The sequence below is a fragment of the Dermacentor variabilis genome, chromosome 3 (assembly GCF_050947875.1).
Source record: "Dermacentor variabilis isolate Ectoservices chromosome 3, ASM5094787v1, whole genome shotgun sequence".
NCBI lineage: Eukaryota > Metazoa > Arthropoda > Arachnida > Ixodida > Ixodidae > Dermacentor > Dermacentor variabilis.
This window is the reverse complement of record NC_134570.1, coordinates 167,507,496-167,534,269: the sequence shown is the minus strand read 5'-3', so window position 1 is coordinate 167,534,269 and position 26,774 is coordinate 167,507,496. Positions and strand designations below refer to the sequence as shown.

Sequence of the window (26,774 nt, the reverse complement as noted above, 5' to 3'; positions counted from 1 at the left end):
GAAATCTCACGCTTCAAAGCTCAATGTGGCGTTTACGTGCTAAAGAAAGCTTCCCCCCTAACCCAGTGTTATGCAGAAATAAATGAGTTTATTTTTTGAATTGCCTGTTGTCCCCCTTCTGAAAGGTATAAAAAATCAATACCCGCCGATTCTTCAACCAACTCGGAGTTCACCACACCCTTGCCAAACTCACTGAAGCGCAACAACGCTCTCAGCTTGAACGGCTCACCCTTACTGAAACGGGATGCTTTATTCTATCCACGCTTGGCTTCAGCTACCATCAGCAACAAGGCCCCAAACAACCGATCACGACCCACATCCGTAGCTAGATCTACATAGACCATATCCCTAGAAACATGCACCCTGAATGTAAAAGAACCCGGAGCCAAGCTCGGGCCGGAGCTATCGTAAAAGCACTTGCTCACGTACCTGGCGTCACATTTGTTGATGTAGCCCAATATTCCCATGGTACACGATTTGTGGCAGTCGCCATACGCGATGGAGTCCTACAGCACGCATCCAGCTTCACTAACCCCACTGCCGAGACGGCTGAAGAAGTGGCCATCGCCCTGGCCACTCTAGATCCCACCTGTCACACCATCGTGTGTGTCTCTCGCTCAGCCGTTACTAGCTTCAGCAAAGGCCGTATTTCTCCCCAAGCTCTTCGCATCCTCTGCCAGGCACCACACTCTAAAGACAGCATGATCTCTCTGACATGGATCCCGCGATTGCGGGGCCTGGCCGCTTACACCTCCCCCAATGTCAACGAGGTCGCCCACTCCATTACGCGAGGCCTAGTCAACGGCGCCGGAGTCGCTGGAAATTGGTTGGGCACAAGCGACAATCTTACCGTTTATAACGATCTCATTAAGGCCTTTCACCGAAGTCGCCGAACCTTTCCCCCACCTCAGCCCAAGTTCAGCCGGGCGCAGGCTATAGACCACCCTGCGTCTGCTACAAACAGACACGTACCCTTCGCGCGCGCGCCTCCACCTTAAATTCCCAGACGTTTACACTACCCCCAACTGCCGGTGCTGTGGCATTCACTCGGCTACGCTTCCCCACATGCTGTGGGAGTGCTCAGCAAAGTACACACAAACTAACACCACGACCCTCTCGTCGAGGTTACATGAGGCTCTGCGGAGCTCCGCCCTCGACGACCAAACCTGGGCGACCCAGCATGCCCGTAAGGAGCGGCAAGGCATGCCCTCGACGTCCCCTCATGGGAGGCTTCCCTATTGAAAAAATTTGTATGAGAATTTTACGAGAACTTCTCTACGCTATTATTGCTCCGTAGACTCAACAATGTCGTATGTCACATGTGTACGTGAGGACATCGTCACTGAACGAGATCGTTCTCGTATGGGTACATTAAACGAGATTATTCTCGCATAGTGAATGCTTGACGAGATAGTTCTCGCACGTCTATGCTCAACGATACCGTTCTCGTTTGTGTATGCTACATGAAAATGTTCTTGTTCAGCTATGGAAAATGACACTATTCTTGTTTAGCTGCATTCTAAAGGTGTTCTCATTTGTGTTGAATGAGTTCTTTTGTTCATGCAATATTTTTGGTGAAGTTCCACACAGTAACATCTACTGCCAACATTACAGCGAGTTAATTTCTATCACATGAGTCGGCCGATGTGCCAGCTCGGAGACAAAGAGGACACTTTTTAGGGCACACAATTAACACAAACCATCTTTATTTTGCATCCTGAAGCATGGTGGCCAGGTGCTTGTTCAGGTCCTTCAGCCTCCTTGCCTCTGTATCCACAGTGCTCGGCGTTTTTGACACAAAGTGCTTGTATGCCTCTGCAAAAAAATGTAAACAAAGCAGCCGGCCCTGTTAGATTCTAACACGCCATTGGAACTGACATGCACAATAGGTGGCTCCACTGCATAACTGAATGGGCTGGTTCTTGCATGATGTTGTGTGTAAAGCGTGAAAATCTCACAGAGAAACAGGAAAAAGAGAACACGGAGGCTTATGAGTTTTCTACCTATGTAAAGTGATATTTCAACATTAGCCACAGCAGTTGAAAGCAAGTGCTCGTCCTCGCATTGTCTTGTTCCTGTCTCTGTTAAATGTTCGTGTTTTACAAACAATATAAATGGCTGCAGAATTGCAATACAAGACCACAGAAATAGTCTAATACTTTTCCACAAGTATTTTACATTAAATGAACAAGTATAACAAGCTCATGCAAGTGAATACACAGATAGCACAGCTCTTTGCTACCGCACTGCGGAATATGCAGATGGAAAACACTGCATAGATGCCACTGCAGAATTGTTTATAGGAAAGATTAATTCACCTTTAATACTACTATAGAAACTAAATGATAGTTTTTGTAAAAGAGTTCTAGTTTAAGGCCTAAACAAGCTCCATGGCAGTTTGCATTTGAGGAGTGTAAGCATCCTCTGAAAACATATACATGAGGAACACTGCAGAAAGAGCACTTTAAAAAAAGAACACGACTGTATTTATCACCAAGGCCAACCCTTGTGTCGTCTTAAATATTTATCAAAAGTCAAACTCAAAACTGATACTGAGGTGCAAGGTGTCCATATCATATTACCTTGTGAAAGCACCGTGGTGCCTGGATGTTGTGGGACCAACTCAGACGTGGAGATCAGCACTGATCAGCAACACTGCAGTCTGCTTACAGCTTTTCTGCAGGCCCAGCCACACCTGCATTAAAACAAGTGAGCTTGGTGTCACAAGAGTACTGTATTTACCCGCATAATGATAGCACTTTTTTGTAAAAAAATGGTCGAAAATTCAGATGTTATTCAGATCATTACGCCGGTTAAATTTCCTGCAAAAAGAATTTTTTTTATCCCGCGTTTGCTGCGGGATGGCAACAGGTCAACAAATAGGTGGCTGCCACTGAGTGTAGTGCGGGACACCAAAACAAAAATGGCGGCCGGCGCAGCAAGCTGAACACACCAAATGCGCCGAACTCGATTTTTTTTCTCGTGAGTACATTACATGCATTGAAAGTTTCTTCCGTATCCGTAATGAATAATATCATTAATATCAGTAAGTTTGTGGCAATAACGTAGCCATGTCCACTATGAGGGGGCAGAAACAGATCGGTGCGCTTAGCTGCCAGTGACGTAGAAAGACACGGCGGGCATGCTACGGAAACTGCGGCATCTGTCTTCACTACTATCCTAATACAGCACGTTTCCGCTAAGGGTGGGCGAATATCTTAGCTGTGTTACAAGTGTTACAAGATTTGTTGCGTGCCCACGAGTGCAGATGAGAAGAATCGAAAGGTACCTTTTTTGTTGTTCTTGACCACAACCGTTACAAAGCCTACACATAATGAAGGCAATTTTGGTTGTAGCTTTTTTGTCATGGATGTGCGGAAAGTGATGAAAGGAATGAAATCGGGCATCTGCTTAAGAATGTTTGGCGCGTGCAGACTGCTTGGTTTGTCTTGAAGAGTTGTTCGCGTAGCATCAGACAGATGGTAAGCGCAATCATTAATAGCTAGACTTGGCACATGAGAGATCGCTGTGGCAAGTTCGGAGTGTGATCAACACAGGAAATAAAAAAAATCGAATTTCGACGACAAAATTCGGGGCTGCGATCATTACGTCAGTGCGATCATTATGTGAGTAAATACGGTAAATATAAAAAGTGACACTGTGAACAAAGCAATACTTATTAGGTATAAATAAGAATGAAATGCTGATATTCGCCCATAGAAAGCTTTAAGTAACAAAGCCTGCAAGATAAGAAAAATGCAATGTATGGGCCATCTGTACAAGAACATTAATCGAAGGTCCCTTCATTTTTTTAGTTTAGGTTAAGTAAACTGGGCCAGATTATCACATAGTGTAAGCAAAGGTGGTCACTTTGTGGGCCAATTATGATAGCATAGCACGACACGCATCCCTAGTCGTTTTAATGTGTTCAGTAATGCTAGCCATCTTGTAGGCCCTACAGTGTCAAAGCATACATAACCCTAACAGCATTACCCAGTAGGGATAACCAATAAGTGTCCACAGCAGCACAACTCACCATATCTATCAGGAGGCTTTTGTTACACTTTTACAACTCTCCTCCTATGGCTTCATCCCAATTTTTGTCAATACAAGCTCGAAGCATCTGCACAAGCTGAACGCACCAGGGCACCATAAGAAATACCACATCTTTCTACCCTATTCCATGTTTAATATAAGACTGGCAAGTTCACTATCATGTGTAGAACAAACCTAATTGTTCTGGAATCAAGTAATCTTCCACTACCTGTGAAAAAAAAGCATGCAAGAAAGAGTACGTAGAGCACAGGGGTGTTGATGGATATTAAATACCACTGTCGTGCAGTAGACACTACGTCGGCAAAACAGGTCAATGTATAAATGACTGGATTTGCAACCATGTTAACTGAATGCTCAGGTCATTTCGTGGTCACTTGGTAGTGCGAAGCTCACTTGCATTATTTTGTTTGAAAACTGCAACCGTGGCAATGTATAAGGACCATAGTGCTGGCGAAATTCGTTAAGATTTCCTTATATGTGTGACAGGGAATCTGCAAGTTGGCTCCACCTCCAGTGGACTATCAAACAGCAAGACTGCTTATTTATCATTGTAAAACAGGCGTCATAGTAGCCATGCCATGTGTCCTTTTCGCAGTTGTGTGAGCAACATGCATTTTCGATTTATCTGTTCTTGCCCTTTCACCTCTCGCTTTATAGTGCTGTGCAAGCAGTAAAACTGGATGGTTGTTAGACTTATGTCCTGTCACTTGCTCACCTTTGTAATGAATTGTGCATTAAATAAGGCTTTCTTTTGGTGAAAGAGTGCTACTTTAAGGCATAAACAAGTTCCATGGCGGTTTGCATTTAAGCATCTTCTGAAAACATGTACATGAGGAACACTGCAAGAACGCTTTAAAAAAAGAACACGAGTGTATTTATCATGAAGGCCAACTCTTGTGTTTTAGCATATTTCTCAAAACTGATACTGAGGTGCAAGTTGTCTATATCATATTACCTTGTCAAAGAAGCAAAGCACAGTGGTGCCTGGACGTTGTGAGGCCAACTCAGACGTAGAGATCAGCACCAGCACTGATCAGCAACACAGTAGTCTGCTTACACTCTTTCTGCAGGCCCAGCCACATCTGCATTAAAACAAGTGAGCTTATTCTCACAAGAGTATAATATAAAGTGACACTATGAACAAAGTAATTCTTATTAGGTATAAATAGGAATGAAATGCTGATATTCGCCCATAGAAAGATTTGAGTTAACAAAGCCTGCAAGATAAGAAAAGTGCAATGTATGAGCCATCTGTGCAAAAACATTAATCGAAGGTCCCTTTTTTTCGCTTCTGTCCTCCTCGTGCATAGATGGCAGACAGGTTAAGTAAACTGGACCAGACTGCCACGTAGAGTAAGCAAAGGTGGTCACTTCTTCGGGGAGCAGCCTACAGGCTGCTTCTTGAAAGAGTATTAGAAAATGCGAATAATGCATGTATGCATTATTCACAAGAGGCCTTGTTTCTCTGAGAATGCCACAGCCAATCACATATTTCAAATTGACCATATTAAAATGCATGCAAAGTACAGCATGGCTTTGAGGGTACCCCAGACTACTGAAATTCACATCAGCCAAGTTCAGCAGACAACACCATAATTAAGCCTCTAGAAGTTGTGCATTTTAGTGCAAGTTAACAGAATAATGAGGAAGAGAAGGTGAGGGAGATGGTGCCACTATAGCATAGTTCAAGCTCTATCCCACATCATGTGCAGAAGGGCAAAGAATGCCCAGCTTTTGGTTATACTCGCACCTGTGACCACTGCACCATGTTGACTGACATGCGTAACAAGCAGTTTGTGATACCACATTATTACATCCTGCAACTGACGTGACATCAGAGATCAGCTTCAAGCTTGACGCTATGCTATACTAGGGACAGATAATGAACTGGCTACATTAAAATCTAAAGCGAAAGTGTTGAACATTGTTTGCCAAACCTGCCAGCCTCTGCACTTCATATTTTGCAAAAATTCTAGACAGAAATCCTGTGTTGGAAAGACAGCACGCACTTTCCTAAAGCTTTCTCTCAGCGCCCACATTTTTCTATGCATACATTATTAACCATTATTTACCTTGACACGCTGTACACAAACAGCACACTTGGAAAAGCAGAAACTAATCGGGAAAGTTGGCAGGTACCAAATACACGAACAGAACCTAGAACACATAAATGGCTGTGACTGTTTTGTACGTACCTTGTCAAAGCAGGCAGATCAGATGCTTTGTCGTGCTGTTCAGGCTGCATAGTGCCGCAGTCTCCTTTGTGGTGCAGAGATGCCTCCGTCTCTGGAAATTGTGACATCCCTAAACAATAAATGTTCAGCTTATTGTAATCACTGCTGAATCTGCAAACTTGTGATTTAACAACACCGCGTCAAATTGTGGAAAGCTCTCGTACAGCCAGCTACAAGAAGCTGCATCCGCTTAGACAAATTAAATATTTCATTTTTACATCACAGGCAGTTATTCAACGTGTCAAAGGCACGAAAACAAACAGAACACTAGACACAAGAAATACAGGTTGCCTTGGCGACAATCTATAAGCATCAAAGTTTGCATACAAGCTAAAATCTTCTCACGAGTCAGATCATTTGGATGCCGTCGCGCGTTGACTTTAGATGTGAAAACATTTGCACAACACATCAACGTACTTCTAGGATTGTCTATACGATTTCTTGCTGAGAAATTACGTAGAGAAGCAGTGACATTCCCTGCTTGAATTTTTGTGCCCGTTCAGACCAAGCGATGCCCCGGCGCTAGCATACTTCATAACAAAAAGAAAATGAACAATAGATGAAGCTCTTAACAACATCAATCTCGGGATAATTTTCGTGAAACGTTTTGCTAAATGTGCACTACGATATCGAACGAACATTAGGGAATCACTTTTACTGTTTTTGTAGCTCTACTAATCATCTTCTGCTGCGCATGACAAGGTACACTACATGAACCATAAGAATGCGCTAGGCGCCGGACTTACCTTCTGAGGCGAGTGCTCCTTCGTGTCCGTTCACGCCGCATCGACTGACCAACAGTCCGTCCAGCGTAGTGTTGAATTGCGGTGAACTACAGCACGCGATAGCACAACTATCAACACATTCTTCCGTGCACTGTGAGCCGAGGCGGGAGCGGCGAGAGTACACCAGCTTCTCATGAGCCGGGCACAAAGAAAGCGCGTGTGGACCGCACTACGATAACCAACAACGGCGCACCACAAGAAACATACAGCGAGCTAATAGCATTGCACGGGACCCAGGGCTTAGTGATCGGTAATTCACACAAAAAAGGAGCACAAGTTCTCTAAGCACCGCGTAAATATGATCAAACGATCAGTACCACATCGACCACCCGGGCCGCCGCAATAACGCTTATAGAACTCTTTAAGTGCCCCAACTCCTAGCCTATGCGCACCATTTAGCCCGCTGCCGTTCCCGCCACCGCATCGCTGCCATCGACCTCCGCGCCAAGCGTCCGAGCATCGTCTGCTATAGCCTGGCACGGTTATGGGTGTTTGTCGCGGCACTCGGCATTTACATGGTGCTCGCTGAATAAAGCAGCCGTTATTAACGGGATAGCGTTAAGGAGCTCGTGTCGCAGAAAAGCCGGTGTCGTCGGCGTCGGTGTCGGTGTCGGCGTCCGCGGCGTTGGCCGTGAGCGATAAATCACGGCAGGCACTTCATAAATAAAAAGCAACTTCCAAGATCGGCTGAGTGGGAATCGAACCAGGGTCTCCGGAGTGTGAGACGGAGACGTTACCACTGAGCCACGAGTTCGATGCTTCAAAGCGGTACAAAAGCGCCTCTAGTGAACGCGGTGTTGCCTTAGAAACGAGCTGTTTCTAAGGCTCAGGCGTGCGTCGCTTGCTCAGGCGCACATTTCGTTGTTGCGCCGAACGCTGCGTTGCTCGACGCTCACTGCGTCCGATGCGGGGCGCGTAGTCGCTGCGCCGTAGCCCATTGTCTTACACCCCTTGGCGGGTCGACGGGAACGCTGTCGCGTTCAACTCTTGAAGGCGAAGCTTGAGCGTCCTCCAATTTTTTCTTTCTGTTGTTGTTTAAGCTGAAGTATAATATTTTACAGACACCATACCTAGGGGTGCAGGTCCGAAGAAAGGAATGAGATGAAAAAAAAGTGGGTCTACAAACCAACGTGCGCACGCAATGTTAACGCTCGGTGACCCACACTTCGCCGGTACTGGCGCCTCCGTGAGCGCAAAACTTGGACCGGACGCAAAAGACCTCGACCGCCAGCCACGTGCACGAGGACAGTAACAAGGCACACGCAGTGAGAAAATAAAATCGTCTACAGCACAAGAAGCGCAAACACCCGCAACTAACGTGCACATGTCAGCAGAGCAGCACCGCTCACTTGGTGCAGAGCTCGACCGCAGCGCCCTCACAGTCCCAGGAACTAGTCGCGCCTTGCTCGAAAGGAAGAGTTGTGCGACTGAGAAAGTAACCATAAGCAATGCCTCCTTTACTAGATGCCTGCCGCGTGAGCCGAGAAGCTGGTTCCTGCCCCTTTCCTCTTTACTCTTCCCCACCCGGGTTAACCCGGGTTAGAGTTACTGTATATGCTACCACAGGTAGCAGAGTTGCGCGTCTGTTTTATCACACCGCTGGCGCTTCTATTGGCAGAGCGTCATCACGTGGTAGTCAAGCAACCGTGCATTGCGGAGAAGCAGATGCTCGGGCCAATTTTTGTATTTCCCGACGCCGCCGCTGCAGCGAACTGGATTGACACAATTTATAATTCAAAGCGAATCCGGCCGACCTTGGCGTTCGCTGTTCGCGTGCGGGCTAGCTGCGGAGAGCTAGCTATATAGCTATGTCAATGTAGCTATGTCAATCCTGTGAGAGAAAAACCTTCACTACACTCCCACAGAAGGTTACTTTTGGAATCCCTGCAGTGAAAAGGCACATAATGAAGTGGTACTTGCAGGTGTGGCTGATATCCAGTGTGGCTGATATCCAGTGCCTGCTAGTAGGTGGGTACGTTTCTAGAGCAAGTCTAATGGGGTACCAGTGTCGAAATACTAATGGTTGGTCATTGATTCACCAGTAATGTTTTAGACTGCCTACACGTTGAGAGCTTTGGCACATAAGCAGGTATCTCTAATGCAAAACCGAGTACCCATTATCCAGTGTTCAGTGCAGTGCCGGATTATGGGCCCAGTGCCGCGCGCTGGATGCTGGGCAGGCACGGCGTACTCAGAGGCACTGAGTACTGGTGCGAAAAATAATTCTAGCGCGTTAAATACGCGGTGCCTGGACACTGTATATATTTTGTTGGAATACAAAAAGCAACAGAGAGCGATTTGGTGCAATAAAAAAAATAAAGAAAAGCTCCGACCAGGATTCGATCGTCAGACCTACATATCCCAAGTCCGGTACTTTAACACTGCGCCACGCACGCCAGGACGAGAACATCAGTGGATAATATGCCATGTCAAGGATCGAGAAGCAGTTTTAGTTTCGGAGATGTCTCGCTCAGTCATGGTAGATGCGCTATCACCCTGCATATAAAACTCACGCCTGTACCACAAAGAAAATATTGCTGTCCGTATTCAGTAGCATGCTCGGAAGTGCCACAACATCTATTTTCACTTGCGACTGGCATTTTACCTTTGAAAAAAAGTCCTAAATGAACCGCCGACCCGAGACGTTGTATGGGCTGTTACTACTGATTTGGATAGCTCTTTCTTGTTCTTCACGCGAAGGATATGCAACGTTTTCTTAGTTCAGTGGTGCCTTTCAGTCGACACGTCTGTCTAGTCATATATCTTCGTCAGAGAAGCGCAGGCTAGTGCCGGGAGCCTTCCGCGACAGCACATATATACCTGTGTTTATGACGCGTCACATCGGCGCTCATCGCTACTTGTGCTGGCACTGTAAACATGAAAAAAATGGTTTATTTAAGAACACCGATGCGAAAGCTGAAATATAGAGTGATTTATCCGTGTTAGACTTCTTGATTCCTGAGCCTAGGCGCGCCGAGAGCGTGCAGACGGACTCGGCGGATACGCTAGGCCGAAGCTTCGGTGACGACCAATCTCGGCGCCTTTTTCTTGACGATCTTATGCAGTCAGCTGTTTCGATGCGCTTTGTTTGCGATTAGGCGCACAAGCAGTCCAAAAGCGATGCAAAACCACCACCGGTCGATCGACGATACGGTAGGCATGCCGCCTGCAAAAAACGGAGTGCGGCTTCGCCGCACAGATTTGGTTGCTTCCCAGGCAAGATGGCGGACATACGCGCAACTCTGCTACCTGTGGTAGCATATACAGTAACTCTAACCCGGGTCGGCTGCGAGCGCTAGCTGCGGTGGCCGCGGCAAACCTAAATCACGTAGCCATGCCTCCGAGATTTTAGCGGCGTCTGATGCGATCCCGGAGGCACAGGACCCACAGTCTCTGGTCAAGCCATTGGTCGAGCGCGCGCCAGCCTAGTAATCGTCACTTCCTCCGCAACAGGAAGTGGGTCGGCTGCGAGCGCCGTCTCTCCGCGACTACCCTGAACTACGGGAACCTCCGCTCCAATAGGAAGACTAGCGACGCGGCAGGCATCTAGTAAAGGAGGCATTGCCATAAGTCTCGGTCCGAAATGAAGGGAAATGACGTCTTTTGTTTACTTCGCCGTATGTGGTTCCGGTAACCGTGATCGCATGGGTAGCGTGGGTAGTACAGGCGTATTATTTCAATGTTCTTGCGTGTTTTAGGCGACCTTTTTCAACAACTTTGCTGACATTGCTTTCAACAGCGAGGACAGCCTGCAAAGCAGCCCTATCAACCGGACAGGGCCGTAAAATCTGTTTGAAGTTCGCAGCACATCGTGGTTTGGTTTGTGAATGTTAGAAGGTGTTCGTCTTTCTCAGCGGCGTAATCGACGGCAGATTTGGCGTCGAGTGGTGTACACTTTGTTCAGGCTTGTTGTGCGCCGTTCTACGGATGTGTACTGTTAATGAGTGGTGTTGTTTGTGCTTCGGAAAATGGTGCCACGCCGGCGGGATTTGCTTTCTTGTAAAAACATCCGTACCGTCTTTGGCGAGTGCTTTCGGAAACTGCTCGCCTTTTGTGCTTGTGTGTGTGTGGGTGTGTGTGTGCGCACGCGCGCGCTTCTGATTTGCGTCGAATGCGTAGGAACGTCCGTACAGTCTTTCGTGAGTGCTTTCGGAAACTGCTCGCATTCTGTCTGTGTGCGCGCGTGACATTCGTCGTTATTGCGATTTGCAAAGGTGTTTTTCATTTGGTTACTGCGTCCGCGAACGCCAGGATGTGATACACGTTCGTCATTTAAAGACCCTGCTTCAGTGTAGGGTCACTTACATTTTGGTTGCTTGGAGGTCAGCTTTCAACACATGGCAAGGCATTGCAGTGCGCTTAACCATCATTGGCACACGAACTGCTTTGTCATTTCTCCTTTAAATTCAAATTCAGTTTTTTGTAGTATGTAGGCAGATAATGGTCACCAAGTTGCGACGCTCATCCCGTTTTTTGCCACTGCTGTGCACATATGAGGATTTTTTACTAGGTCAGGCTCTCTTAGCAAGTTATGAAACACTTAGTGCAAATAATTTTTCACAGCAGTAACTGTGATCATGACCACAATTGATCACATGACATATTTAGGGATTGTTATTGTTATTACCATATTTTTTATTTATTTGTGACAAAGTGCGATGGATTTTGACTGCTATTTTGGCTATCTGTTCACCAACCTATTACACTGTTTTGTGGTTGCGCTTTTTATTTTTATATGTGGGCATGCATGGCCAATCCCATGCCTACCTTCTACAATTTGACATAAACAGGCACTAACATGCTCTTAGCAGATTTGTATTTGACAGTATTGTGGTTGACGCACTTGGCTATTTGGAAAATATGCAGGTTCAAGTTCGCCCATTACTACCTCTGACTGATATCTCTGATGCAAAGCAATATTATTAGGATGTGACAAAGTGCATGCATAATTTGTCACTGATCAAACTGCCTGCAATAAACTTTGCCAACTCGTCCTTGTTTGAAGTGTTTCCAATGTGCTATAATCACATTGCCAGATTATTTTATTGCGTGCACAAACAAACATATAGCATTTTATTATGAAACTTTGATGGTACCTGACTACTATATTGCAATAAAATCTTAGGCAGATCTACTCTGAACAAAGGATTCATTCTCTGATGATAGCTTTCGACAATATCATGGTGCTATCCAGTGCCTATTGGCTGGTCGAGGAATGCGTCATGCAAAGGCAGTAGTATCGCCTTAAGTGTTCATCCAAGAATATGTCCCCAAGTGAAAATCATTGCATCAAAAGTACCGACACCAGCTTTGATGGGGATGTATATGTGCTCGTTGCATGAAATTCCAGAAGTTCAACTCTGAACATCTTATTTGCTCTGTAGTTTATGCTGGTATATATGTGTCACAATGGTTCAATGTGATCATACAGCATATTGATCACGCTCTTGCAGGTACTACAAACACCTCATCATAAATCTCACTGTCATTAATGAGCTTTTGTATGCACTATGACTTGAGTACACACACTTTGTATGCAATTCATAGTCATCCTCAAAGATCAAGTTTCTCATACGACTACAGTACGTACACATCACACGCCACCTCACACATGTCATACATAATCTCTTCAGGTCTACGCAACTCATCGCACACATGTCATACAAGCTCTACGCATTCTTATCGCACATCGCATAAATCTCGTGCACTTGGTAAAAGTCTGCGTAGCACATCATACAGATCTCGCTCGTTTTCTATGAGAGTTCGTTCAATACGCATTTCATATCGTTCATTTCTCGTCAAATCTGTGCGACATGCATACATATCGTTCAATTTCTCGTCAAATCTGTACGACATGCATACATCTCGTTCAATTTCTCATACAAATTTTTCAATAGGGTTAGGCCCGGCCATCATAAAGTGCTGGTTCTAGAATAAAAGTTTATTCCCCCCCCCCCTTCCAATTGCTCTGGCGTCGGCTATTTGGTGCTACCAGCAATTTCTTTTGCGCGCATTATAAGTACTGCGTTGCAGTATAACATTGTCGACCCCTTGAGGCACGTATACAGCGTCACTCTGCCAACTGATCTTCACCTAGAATCCATCTCGTCGGCAATTTCAATGCTCTGTTGCACACCGCCGCGATCTTTAACAAGCTATCTCAAGCTAAGCAAGGAAAAATGAATCAGTCGAAGACACCGGCACCATTCCTGTGAACCTGGTGCCTACTTTCACCCGTTAGCTCAGCTCCACCAAAGCTTTCTCCAATTCTGCCCGCTCCTCGCCTGTCGTCGCTCACTTAGATACGGAAAATCTGTAACGGTAGGAAACGCTATTCGCTTTGAAACCAAATAAAAGTAACCTCTGATAAACCAGGACAGTTTGATTGAGCTGTTCGAAAAGCGTTTCAGGTCACCGCCAGTGCTTGCGCCAGCGGGTGTGTAAATCTGATATCAGAAGATTGGAACCAATCCAGAACGGATCAAGCTTAATTTAGAGCGCCCCACCATGCGGCTCTTATCAGTGCATGGACGCTGTCCATTAGCACACATAGCCGCTTATTTACATTTCAGTGCTATTTATACATACATCTGCGAGGCCGAATTTCAGGATACAGGTCTTACTGTGAGTCTCATTGGTGGAACGGCGAAAATAGAAAGGTTGTCCAGTTGAGCTACACGTTCTTCGGATGTTCCACTAGTTGTATGCTTAGTCTCTCGGAGTGGCCAATCGTTTGTGCTATCTTGAGCCTTTATTGTTCACTGTCTGTTTTGCTCCTGTTATCCACAAAACAGTCGTGCCGCGGAACTTAGCGAGATCATTTTTAAACATATTACGCAATAACTCAATCGCAGATCACCTAGATTTGTGAGAAAGCCGCTCACTATCGACCTGGCGCTTTTAGTGAGAGATGCCTGCCTGACCTAGTCATACGAACCTTATCCATGACACCCACGTCACCTAGCCATTAGGTTGCTGCCAGAACGTCCCCAGAGCCGCCAGACTGCGACATACTGCGACAACTTACGTCTGCTGATTTCACAGGCGCAAACTCATGACATTCGGTTGATATTGGTGAGTAAGTGCCCCCAATAAGGGCGAGGGCAAAACATAGATCAACCAAAGGCTGATCTTTTGAGGCTCCGCGCCTGTCCACGCCTTACTTCCACAAGGGCACAGCGCTCTAAAAGGCACACCGACACGATGTCGTATAACCACCTTGGTGAAACACATTCGTCACAATAGCTGTGCAGCTGTTTGTAGTACGTAGTAAAGCGCAAGTGCCTTTGGAAGGGCATGGCGCATCATAATGTCTTTCCGCACTCAAGATGTCTGCAAGAATGCAAAGGCTGAATTTTGCTTAACAACCGGCCTGTCAGCCAATAATGTCGCAGATACATTTGCAGACATTTTCATATCTCCTATGTAAAGTAGCACCACTAACGACCACGTTCCTTGACAAATTACTGTTGCATAACTTCTTGCTTTGGCGCTGCCGGCCAGATACAAAACTGATTTTTCCTCTCGAGGTGCGACGCCATGCATTCAGTCTCTCGAAACACAGCATTTTCCTAGGTGAAGGCGGTGTCGCGTACCAAAGCTTACGAAATATATTGTCATTAGTGAATATCTGACGTATATAACGAAGTGGGGGGCAACTATATTATACTTCAATATTCGAAATCATGCGTGGTGACATAAATTTTAAAGCCAGCGCGGTCTGCAAGACACCTTGGCCCGTATTCGCAAAACGTTTTTGCGCTTCAGTTAGTTATAACGAAAATTCCCAGCCAATGCTGATACTTAACATATTAGCGCAGGTGCGCAGCCATTGGTACACACCTTTTACAAGCCAGAGCAGGTTTGTGAATTTAGTCCCTAAATTGTACCGGCCAAAATACCAAACCTGAAAGTGATCAAGCCGATGGAAGAAATGACATTGTTTCGTCTAGATGTCAGGCTGCAGAAGCTTTCAAGAATTTTTTTTTTATAACTTTCGTCGCCATCGTCGTCTTGCAGAGCAATCTATACCTTGTATCAGCGCTTGAGTGTGCTAGAGGAAGCAAACATTCCAGATATATGTTATTTTTCGACATACAGCCAGCTTTTCACTCGGTTCCGTATAAGGTAATTATTTTCTCTCTTGCGCACCCTAGAATTTCTGGTCGTCGGCTTCATTTGTGCGGTATTTTATATAGGAGCGCAGTGTAAAATTGTGCGTTGGAAGAGCGACAAGTGAACCTTGCGCTTTGGTGAGCGGTGTCCGTCAAGGAAGTGGCTTATCGCTGCCTTTCAGTAACTGCCCTCTTGCAGGGCTGCCAAGCCGTTTGCCCCAGGAATGTGTCTTCCCGATAAGCATAGCTAACTATGCTTTGACATCGTGCTGCAAATCGGTGGCTCTTCGCACCTTGGTTCATGCCTTAGCGTCAACCTGCCTAGAGCTCTTAGTGCATCTTCAAAGCACATAGTAGACTTTGACCTACAGATTTCACTTGCTAAGTCAGCTGCCATTGCATGCCGTCCCAGACAACTTCCTTTTCGATCCAGAACTATCGGCGCACTGCACCTCGGCGATACACCAATGCAATGCGTAAGACAACACCATTGCCTGGACGTGATTGTCGATGATCGCTTCTCTTGTGGCACCCTGTCATTCACTCTACGGCTAAAGTACAAACCCTCCTCAATTAGGTGGCCATCTTCACTGCTAGAGAGGTCGCGAGCTGTGACCAAAAGACGACACTATATTTGTATCAATACTCTCGACTCTCAGGGTTGATGTGCGCATTGCCACTCGTTATTGTGCTACCGAGTCTGACGGTCCAACTGGAACGCAACCATGGGTTTCCTCGGAGTCATGTACGCCTTACCTTGTGAGGCGCGATCCGGTCCGCTACGTAGTGAAGCACATCCGCTGGATCAGAGACTGCAAGCACGTCATGGAGTTCTGCATCGCATCGAGACTCTCTACCTCGCATCGAATGGCCAAGCAAATTTTAATCGACAGCTTGAGTGTCCATTCTACTTCATGGGGAAAATAGCAGCATTGCTTAAAATACTTTATGGCATTTGCGAAGATGCTAGTTCAGTTCCATCTCTAGAATAATTACCGCAAAGTCTAGCCAAACAATCGACAACGCAATCGCCAAGCGCGGAGATGATCCGCAGAGAAATGATAACGAAAGCTTGTGGCAGCATATTTTGTGCAACATTCGCTTCACCTTCTTTCTGGACTTTTATAAGTTTATTATATGTCACGCAGACAATACTGAAAATGAACATCATGGCGTTTTATTGGCGGGAATGTTCATTGAGTCATCAGTGTTCAGTTTTCCTGGTAACCTTGGCAATTTCCTCCATGCGATGCTTCCTTTTTTATAGCGCGAACGCATGCCGGGATCAATAGCAGGATGGCTGCGATGAGGTTGATTCCCCCACACAGGCGGTACAAATTGTACGATCCTCCAGTGTCGCGGAACACACCTGCGTCGAAGTGATTGGTAAAAATAAACAAAGATCACCGCCAATCCACTCCTGTGAGGCAGTTCGTTAGCGAAGCTGAAGACATGTTGTGCCAAAATAGGCCAACTTGTCAAACACCCATCGCATGATGTGCCTCCATTGCGCACATTGCTCCTCAAAGTGATATATGGCACGAATACACACCTGAATGCAGTTTACAAAAGCTTTATTTCATTTATAACTGCTCTGAGGTCACTATGATGCGCATTCATGTTTTCCGTTGTATTTGAGAAACATTTTTGGCTAAAGTTAAATTGATGCATGACCCCTGCCTCGTAGCTTGTTTGTTGGGACGGTTGAAGTAACCGACAACAAACTCTTCCATAAAGTGCGTGAACCACTGTTTTGTTTCCGGTTTTGAGATGCTTATTTTAAAGTATCCGACAATAACCACGGGCGAAGAATTGGCGGCAACGTACGTCGACCAACGCTGAAGTGCGCGGTTGTAGTCATCAATTTTGTGCGTTTCGTATTGAAACGAAATATGTTCTGTAGGTTTGCTTCACGCCTCTGCCTTACGAGGGTATAAGCCGTTGCTCCTGGCCCTGCAGGGCCACCGGGATCGGCCCACCTGGGTTTTCTGTCGACGTGATGGACGCGAAAAATATCCGCGATCCCAGCCTTAGACAGCTGCGCTGTAAGATAGCCACTTCTACAATAGAAAAGTAGAAATACACACGTCATTATAGTTGTGTTGGAAAGCCGCCATAGAGAACAAACCTGCAACAACTGACATGTCAGTGTACCAGCACCGGTCCAGGGAGCACCGAAGCTGTAGCTTATGCGCTATGACATGGCGCTGATAGGCTTTAGGTCGTCAGTTTGATCCTGACCACGGTAACCGCATTGTGATGGCAACTGAATGCCAAGACGCTCGTATGCTTCGACATAGGTGCATGTTAAAGAAAACTGAGTAGTCTAAACTATTCGGAAGTCTCTCACTACGACATGCCCTATAATGAGTTCGTGGTGTTAACACGTAACAAGCCAGAATTTAATTTATTATAATTCAAGGAAGTATCTCAAAATAGCATATCTCAGCTTGCCACAGTCGTAGTAGTGTGAAAATCGCCTATCAACCACTAACCGAGTCTGAAAATCAGAAATTCTGCAAGTTTGTCAATGTTTACCAATGTATCGGAAGGAAAACTTTCTCCAGCAGAACAGGGCTTGCATTTATGAAAACGGCCATCTGTTTGGAGCTAGATGACGAAAAGGAAATAAGCGTTACTATAGAAATGAGCCGATAGTAGGATTGTCTGAGGCGCGTTGCCTCCGTAGTCGTAGGATATACTGAAAAAGTAGGCGTCAGCAAACCGTGATACTGTCGTGATTAGCGAACGCCACCGTCCGGAGAGAAACACAGGCCGTTTAACGTGAAGCTATTTCATTCTCATTTTATTCCGATCTCCTGACGTCGCATTTACGTAACCGTCTTCGTAAGAATCAAGCATGTACCTCCCATTTTGTCTGAACAGTCTTATCGAATGATCTCCTAGTTCGGATGCGGTCAATTTTGTTCATTTCGAAAGCAAACTGTATCGCTTACCTTGATAGGTCTGCCTTGTATGAGGGACTTGTATGAGGAGTACGCAGAGGTTGAAAGGGTGTCGGTGGGTGGGTACAGTAAAACTAGATAACCAAATGAGGAGGGCGGTGCTGGCTCCTGCGATTGGTCTGCTTTCCTTTGCTTACGTTCCGGTGGCTAGTCGAAAATCGCGGCGGTGAGCTACGGATGGTTATTAATGGCGCTAAGACAGATCCTCGCTGACGAAGTGTTTGAAGAGCGATGCCATATGCGTGCGTGAAGAACTGGATATTCGTATACATCCATGTGATTTTTTTTATAAGAGCATAGAAATCCATTCTCTCCGGCAGCTCCAACTAGCCACTGCCTGATCGTTCGGTTGGCCGCTATGTGTTCTTATATTTCGAACCGGACATGGGCAAGTTTTTCCGAAAATAACTTCCGTTTGGCAGGTACTTTGTTCCATCTTTAGTGCGCGTACGCAACCTCGACGTCGTAGGTTTTCGCGGTTTGGTGAATTTGCATGACAGACAGGCACATTATCCACAGACTGAAAAAAATTGACCAATTAGATAAAAGCTAATCGCGAAAATCCGTGCAAGCGGAACGAATTGTTTTTCTTTGCTAGTCACTGGGATAAATTCAGTGTACAGGTCATATCAGATAAGGAGTTGTCGTGGATTTTGTGGCATCGCGTGATAGACAGGCGCAGTGGGGGTGGCCCCAGATATTGTTGACAAATCGTGGAGGGCTAATAACAGAAATGTAAGAGAAACAGACTTGTATAGCGTTTATTAGAGGGCTCCATCTCTCACGAAGGTAAAGCTGTGTGGCCCGAAATATTTTTGTTCCAACGTACGAATTTCACATTTCTTTGATCATGCGAATAAAAATGATCACACAGAGGAATTTATACGTTTGGAATATTGGTATGTGACCGGTGGCTTCAGGAAAGTGCAGAGAGGGACTTGCGTTTGTCTGACTTCTAGTCCACCTTACCGCCCTCAAGCCAAACAATACATTGCGCGCGCTTCTCTATAGCGTAGCATTGATAACGAAAAATAATGAGGCTCTCTAATGCCAATGCAGTGCTCGCTGGCCTACTGGTTGTACAGGCGAAAAGAGAAACAAAGATCCTGCGGGCGAATTCGCAAATCTTTTGTTCGCATTTGTTGTTTTGCATAAGATGGCCGCATTCGCTATTATACCAATATCGCACTTTATTAGTGGCTGGAATCTTACAAATTCCAGACACTGTTCATCTACTCGGAGAGTTTTATCCTAAAAGGATAGGATGAGATATCCTTGTAAGATGGCGCGTACCTAATATTTTCCTGATATTGTTCATTTTTTTTCTGTTCTTGTGAATATAGGCGCTGAGCTGTTAAATAGGCGAAAACCAATGGTTGCCGAAGCTAGATTGCTCAAGTTATCTGTTGATAATTGATTTTAATTCAAAAGTTACCGGAGCTAAAGAAAGAAGAGAAGAGTAAACTTATATTAATTTACCTCCTCATTTCTTTTTTTCGATCACATCAAAGGACTCGTAAATATATCCACTATGCGCATCGTTTGATCAAGCTTTAACTATGTGCAAGTCTTTTGCAGAACGAAACATGCCGTTATCGATTGTTCCATAGTGTAATTAACTACACTGCCGCCAACATTGCTAGTCCTAGTATATAGGGTGTCCCCACTATCATGCGCCAAGATTTAAAGATGTGTCACGTAGCTGGACATAACCAAGGCTATCTTTTTTGAGGTAGATTGGAGACAGTCAAATTATTTTTTTGCATTCCTCATAACTATATAATTAGTATTAGTTATTAAATAAAATTGTCAAATATGATATTTAAATGAAAACTGTAAGTGAGCAGAGTGACATCAAAAACTCCCGATACAGTTTTCTCTTTCTCAATACATGATATATAAACGTGTTTTTGCAAGCGTGAACGAAGCCCGCGTATACACGAAATATTTCCGCGCGACTCGAGGCACTTGGAATGATGCACCGGGTACACCCTGCTTGCTGGTCGGTAGTGTTCGAAGGTGACGTTATACTTGGGTGGCACGGTCTCCGCTTCCGCTGCGGCACCAGGCGGCCGGGGATCTCGCGAGGTGGTGAGGGATGCCCGGTCGACGTGGCCTCGAGTAGCGGGATGAGCCGCTTCGTTTCCCTCGAGCCCCACGAACCCCTCGTGCCTTTCGAGCCACGGTACCCTCGTGAGGCAGGTGTAAGGGTACCCTGTGTTTCCGTTCTTCATAATCTTGACTGCGTCGACCTCTCGTGTAGTTGCGCACACCGGAATAGGAAACCGTGAAGTATGCGACCGCGTCCGTGCTCGTCGTGGTGGCGAGGGCGATCGCCGCTTCTTCCGCGGTCTCAGAGTTCCGTAACTTGACGGTGACGGACGCCCGTTCTATGCCTCTTCAGTCGACCATGCTCAAGGCGTAGGCAGTTTAACCCGGGTATTTCCACGAGTCTACGTATCGAGCATCTGGATCATGCTTGTGCCTTCCTCGGATGGCGTCGACTCAAGCGAGCCGACATCCCGATGATGCTCGGGCTGCATCTTGCGTAATAGTTTTGCGATGTTCCGGGATTCTCTTGTGTATGCTGGTATCTTGGCTTTGCTGTCCGCGTGGAGAGGTAGGGTTCCTTGCAGCTAAGGCGTGCAAGGATCGACCTGCCCATCGGCAAGAGCTGCGGCCTCTGAAGTTGTATATTAACATGTTGTAGCGCAAGCTGAACGACGAGACAAGTGAAGTGCACACTTGACACACACAGCGCTAACTTTCAACAACAGATTTATTACTAGTTCTTGTCGCTAGAAGTGCACCCTGGAAACATCATTCAACACGCGTAATAGCTCAGTAAATCTGAAGAAAAACAGAACCACACGCAAGCCGTTTTCTCACACAGATTGACAGACATGTACTCGCAGACAGGTACAGAGTTCCGTACCTGTGTCAGTAAAGCTCGAACCCTCAGGGCGTCTTGCTTGACGGCGCTGCGTCGATTGGCTGTTCTACTTACGAGCTGTGTGAGTTCGGAGATCGTCCTTTGAAGCTGAGGGAGTGTGGTGGCCTCCGATCCGTCTCGCTGCACAAACAGAAGGCGATATTTGGCATTTGTACCCCGTTGAGCGTCACGCACAGGCCTGGCACTTTGCAGGTGGGATGTCTTCCACTCGTGCTTGCCTTGAGCACGAGAAGTTACCGATTTCTTGTATTCGCAGTGGAGGCCGCAGCTCTCGACGTAGTTCTTGAACACATCAACCACTTCCTGGAGGCAACGTTTTTGCTCTCCGGTGTTACTGTCTCGCGCCCTCAACTTGATGTTATCCGCGTAGAAGGCGTGATGTAGGCCCGGGGTGTTTTCTAGCAGCTGGGGCAGCTTAAGGAGCCCCACGTGGAATAGGGGGGATGGCATGACGGAGTCGTGAGGCGTGCCCGTGCCCAGTAGCTTCAATTCTTTACTGCGTTGATTGCATATCTTTACCGTGGCCGACCGGCCGGTGAGGAAGTTTCGCACATAGTCATAGCTCTTGGCACGGCAGCCTGTCTCTTCGTGATTCGATAGTATTGCTTTGTGGCTTACATTGTCGAACGCTCCCTTCACGTCGGTGGCAAGGACGGGCAACTTGCTGTTCCCGGAGCGGTAGTCAATGATTAGCCTGGGATACAGAGTGTCTGGGAGACAGGTCCATTCCGTCTTCTTCATCTCCCGCGTAAGCGTGGGTTGGGGTTGGTGTCCATTGAGACGCTGATTCCCACTCGTGGGCTGCATCGAATCGTTCAACAAAGTGAAGCTGTGCTGCTGAGTGGTGTCATCGACTCTCGCGCCTTTTTTGGTGCTGCTGGCGTAGCCCCAGGCAGTCTGCGGGGCATAATCCGCGCCGACTACGAGCGAGTGGCCCCTGGTGCGTTTTCTGAGCTCTCAGATGAAGTTGATTGCAGTCCGTGCTCTTGTCTAGAGGTGGGCTGTATGCGTTAGCCAAATAGAGACCTTGGTGCGTCTTGCGATCGGGCATGATTTCCATGATAGTATTTTCGACCGTGGTCACTTCTGTCCTGTATTCTTGGGCCGTGATTGTTTTCTTGCGAAGTATAGCTGTTCTTGGGGTTATGCTGAGTGTGTTGTATGCTGTAAGCCTAAGGTTATAGGTGTTGGTCTCTTCGAGGGTGATGATGTCTGGTTGACCTGTCTTTAGACATTCTTCTAGGATTGGGGCCTGTAGAATCTACATTTCCAGTGCCAGATGGGGAAAGTCGGTTGAGAAATCAACGTGTTTGTGTTAAAGGTTGCTATCGATAATAGTCTTGGGTGTGTTAACATGCTCCCGTTCAAGAGAGGTCGAATGGGTAGGCATCTTTCTCTTTGGGAGTGGTTTCTTCAATCGGTGCCCTTCCTCTAGTTCGGCGTGTCTCATGTAGTTTTTCTTGACGTGGACCATGAAATTGGTGAGTTGGTACTTAATCTATTTTATTCGCGCGGTATACGTGTCCATGGTGTGGCTAAGCGTCGTGAGCGCGTTGCTGGTTAGGATGGCGTTTGCCTGTAATTTCGCCTATACGACTGCTTCTAAACTCGACTACACTATTCCTGCAAGCATGGCGGACACGCTCTTTCTCACTAGACAAGCGTCAACTTTTTGTTTGGTGAGGTTCGTGGCTTCTTTAGCTAGTGACTGTTCTTGACATAATCGAGTGGGCTTCTTGTTGTTTTCATTGCGCTTGTGTATGATTTCTTTTATTTTTTCCATAGTTTTGTGAACTGGTCGACGATGGCACCGTTGAGTGGATCTGGTCTTGATGGCTTTGCAGCACCTTCTGCTGCTTTCGAGCCATGTTCTCCAAATTCTTTAGTGCCACGTTGTATGCAGACGAGAAACCCAAAGTGTTCGTGTTCTGGAAGGAACTGAGCCGCCGGCTGCTGCAGCAGCATAGCCGACTCGCTAAGCAGAACACGATCGGGATTTCGAGCGATACAAGGAGCTAGATCGTATGATAGACCTAGAAATGTGCCGACCAGGCTTGCCTTGTCGTGCGCTGCCCGAGTATGTAAACGTGTTGTCCAACTTAGGAAATTCGTCACTGTATCAACTCCTATGACTCTCTCGGACTTTCTCTCTCTCGACTCTCTCTCGGATCAAGTCGCCTCACTTGATAAGGAGGTGGTTTCGGTCGTAGTTTCCTCATTCTTTTTTCAGCGGTCTCGTGTACTTGTCCGTATATTTTGCACTTGCGTACGCATTTGCGACCTTTGGTAAGTGTGGGTTGCCTGCTCTTGTAACAGAAGTCATCTCTCAGCCTGGGGCAGGTGTATGTGTCCAATAGCATCGCACGTCCGGGAGTACTACATGGACTTTCGATAAGGCTTACAGCAGTAGTTCCCACTTTGGTGGGTGAGTAAATACGGGATATGTGACGCGTCGAAGGTTATGACGGCCGTGGTGGACCGGCCGAGTGTTCGTGCGCCAAGAACAGTGTATTCGGGGCGGCTTTGAGACCAGCTACGACATCAGCACCGCCGGCACTTGGTAGGGGCCCGTAGATCACACTTGTTCATACCTCGTCGGGATCTCTCATGCGGGTTTCCCTTTCAAGAAGGTGCGACCTAGCTGGTTGGCGGTTATGCTTCTCAATTCGGTATAGCGTTCCGTGTCGGTGGTGCTCGAAATGATCACGTTTACTATCCTCTGCATCTGAACTCGAACGTTATCGTAGTAGTTCGGTTGCGTGATGCCAGTCCATGTTCCTATATCGTGGGTGTATGCGATTTGGTTCCGTTTCGATATGTCGAGTCCGAATTCTGGTCTGTAGACGATATTGAAGTGGTCTATTGTCAAAGGTGGCATATGCGGGTTCTGTTGTTTTGGCGGTTGTGGTGTGGGCTTTGGCTCTTGTTTCGGCATTTCGTTGAGTGCTTTGTTGGGCTGTGATGCTCGTTTTCTCTTGCGTCCGGCTTGCATCCATTCAGAATGTTAGATTCAGTTATGTTCCCGCGGTTTCAGTTACAGGTCCAGGCCGACGCAGTTGCGGAATTTGTCTCTGTCCCCTCGATTTGCATCGTTGTCGGTTCCTCTTGTAGCGGGGTAGCCATGCATTTCCCTCAAAAGCCTTGGTGGCGGGTAGCAGGTGGTTCCTACTCTGCCCTTTATTCGTCGAGGTGGGGACGCGATCCTCCCTCCCGGGTACCATGCGCATGCGTCGCGGGTGTGAGCCAAACGTTGCTGGTGCGTTAAGGGGGTCACCGCGGCGTTAGGGCTAGCACGGGAAATTTCAGCATCGAGATGTTAAGAGTTAAATTGCGGTAAGAGAGCTCTGATCACTGCTTAGTGGGCGTGTCATTCAGTTGGCTTTGGCTTGCTGAATCCGCGAGCACAAAAGCTAAGAACTTTCCTAACTTTGGACAACGGAAAACATGGTAAGAAATTCGAGCCCATGGGAAGCGCTTGCCCAATCCGTGGCCCCCTAGCAGAATTTCTCTGAATTTAGAGAAAACTTTCACCGAACTCTTCTCCATCACTGGTGGAAGCGCACGTGGCGTGACAGTCCCTGACAGTCCTGGACTGCTCGAGACTCGGCATATTGACCGCTCATTGGTGAAAAGCGTCCCCTTGGGCAGTTCGGGACTGTCAGGGATTAATAATGTAAGAGGCCCTGTAATAGAAGCACATTGAGTCGCGTTCCGAAGAACCTTCACGGGCGCCACGACCTACGACACTAAATTGAGCTACGAGCTGAGAAAACCTAACGCTAAGAAAAGCTATGAATTGGATATGCTGATTATTTCACCGAGTACATTCCTACTGCGCATATTGCACTGTGCGGGCATAACATCTCATCAACTGACAGGCTTAATCAGCCTACGAGAATTTATTATACAGTTACATTCACATCGCGATTAGTATAGTGTTCGTTATAACAGAAGTGATATTTTTGGCTACTCTCGGACAGCTAGGATACTTTCTGATACCTCCAGAACTTATGAAAATTACTCGCGATGCTTCGCTACCATGAGCGGTGCCGCCTCTTTGGTCTACTCCCGATATCGTCGTATGGCCAGCTATTCGGCTGTGTCGCCTCCTCCTTAGCGTTCTGAGATTGATCGGCGTGTTACGTGATTCCATTTTTGGCAACGCCTGACCGCACCTACTGCTAGCGTTCGGCGATCGCTGCCTCTCCGACCTGCCATTACCTTGTGGTGCCCGCGTACAGGACCGACGACCACGGGTGGACAACCCACCAGCCCCGATCCCGTTCCCAACCACCAGATCTCTTCGTAGGGTACGAAACTTCAAATATGGCTCACCGACGGGACTTCGTCTCGCATTTATTGCTAGCGCATACTTGCACAAACAGCCGAGACTCACCGCTGCTCTCACTGGTTCGGATTTGCACATTACCCGAATGCGCCTCCACCGCGACCACATGATTGAAATAATTGCGTTCGCTGCGCCTTAGATGACCCAGAAGCTGCTTCAGTTGGAGATCGTAGTTGCGTCGTGTGCCTTTCGTCCTGCAGTATCTATGAAGCCGCCGCCCACAACATCTGTCTTAGGGTTATCCGCAACCTTGAGTCACATACGCCATCCCTAGAAATCATCACCAGCTCCTGGGACCAATATTCCGTCACCCGTGCGGTCGGCTGGATGGGTGCCGTCACCGGCTATCAGATACAAATGTGGGTGAACTGCCTAGGCGTCCTCCTTCGCATCACTCCACAGTGGCCTCGCGCCCAGTTCTGCAATACCTGACTCGAACTTGGCCACAACACCGATGTGTGTTTCCAAGCTAGTGTCAACCAGGCAAGTCCTGCGCGACCGTCCTGATGCACCCCTAAGCAAGCCCTGGAATGCCGCCCCGGATGTCAACGTTGCGTTGAATACGTTCAAGCGGTCGACCCCAGGTACCAAAGCCGTGTTGAAGTGGAGCACGGCCTGCGCTAGGCGACATACTATCGCTGTCTTCAACTCGGGGAGACAGCGCCGAAGAAGCATACTTACAAGGCTGCGCTTCTGTCGACGAAGCCCACAAGCAGCACAAGCCAAAAACTTGTGGGCTGCATCCCGCATTCGTTCTAGTTCCCACACAATTTCACGTCCAGCTATCCAGTTCCCAAAGATGAGTCCGCCACAAAGCATTTCCCTCCACATAACCTCGCGTTTCCCACATTAGCCCATCGTTAGTCATGCCCGCCAATGACATTAGAATACCAAGCCGCTCTTCTGCACTTGGCTTTGTCCTACCCTAAACATCAACTTCCTCTTATCTCTGCTCAGACTCTATCCACTGCCGTTTAAATCCCCATGGCTGAAGAACAGTGTTGCCAGCTTGGTCGTTCTCCTGCTAATTTAGCGGTATTTCGCGCTGTTTAGCGGGATTGTCTATTTAGTGTTGAGTTCGTTTCTGAGCACTTTCCGTGTAATGTTAGATTACTTTTGTCGGTAAGAATGATTAATATTTTGTGACTAATTCGTTCTTCACGTGTCACAAACGAGTACCTTATCCAGGTTCCTATGAATGCGCAACTCAATTATGATTATTATCCTCAAAAAGCAGCAGGAGGACCCCTAAACATTTGTCATGAGTTGGAAATACGAAAGCATTAATGTCGATTTGAACGGCGCGCTGAGCGGTCCT

The 26,774-nt window shown here is 47.0% G+C and overlaps 1 protein-coding gene and 1 long non-coding RNA gene across 4 annotated transcripts in view; both read right to left on the bottom strand.

The window, feature by feature from the left end:
* Positions 1 to 1,554: 1,554 nt before the first annotated feature.
* On the bottom strand, positions 1,555 to 7,081 carry LOC142574309 (uncharacterized). Of its 2 annotated transcripts, XR_012826490.1 has the most exons (5): positions 7,037 to 7,081; positions 6,252 to 6,360; positions 5,012 to 5,138; positions 2,583 to 2,695; positions 1,555 to 1,815 (listed from the first exon to the last, which is right to left on the bottom strand). It is a non-coding gene; the product is annotated as an uncharacterized LOC142574309 (long non-coding RNA). The 2 variants fall into 2 exon arrangements; XR_012826489.1 differs by lacking the exon at positions 7,037 to 7,081 and having other exon boundaries at positions 6,252 to 6,519.
* Positions 7,082 to 16,361: 9,280 nt separating this feature from the next.
* Positions 16,362 to 26,774, bottom strand: part of LOC142574308 (monocarboxylate transporter 14-like) — a 69,385-nt gene continuing 58,972 nt past the window's right edge. For both annotated transcript variants that reach the window (XM_075683428.1, XM_075683429.1), the window contains exon 4: positions 16,362 to 16,558. In XM_075683428.1, coding sequence (XP_075539543.1) covers positions 16,401 to 16,558 — 158 coding nt within the window. In that variant the 3' untranslated portion in view covers positions 16,362 to 16,400. The remainder of the gene's footprint in view (positions 16,559 to 26,774) is intronic.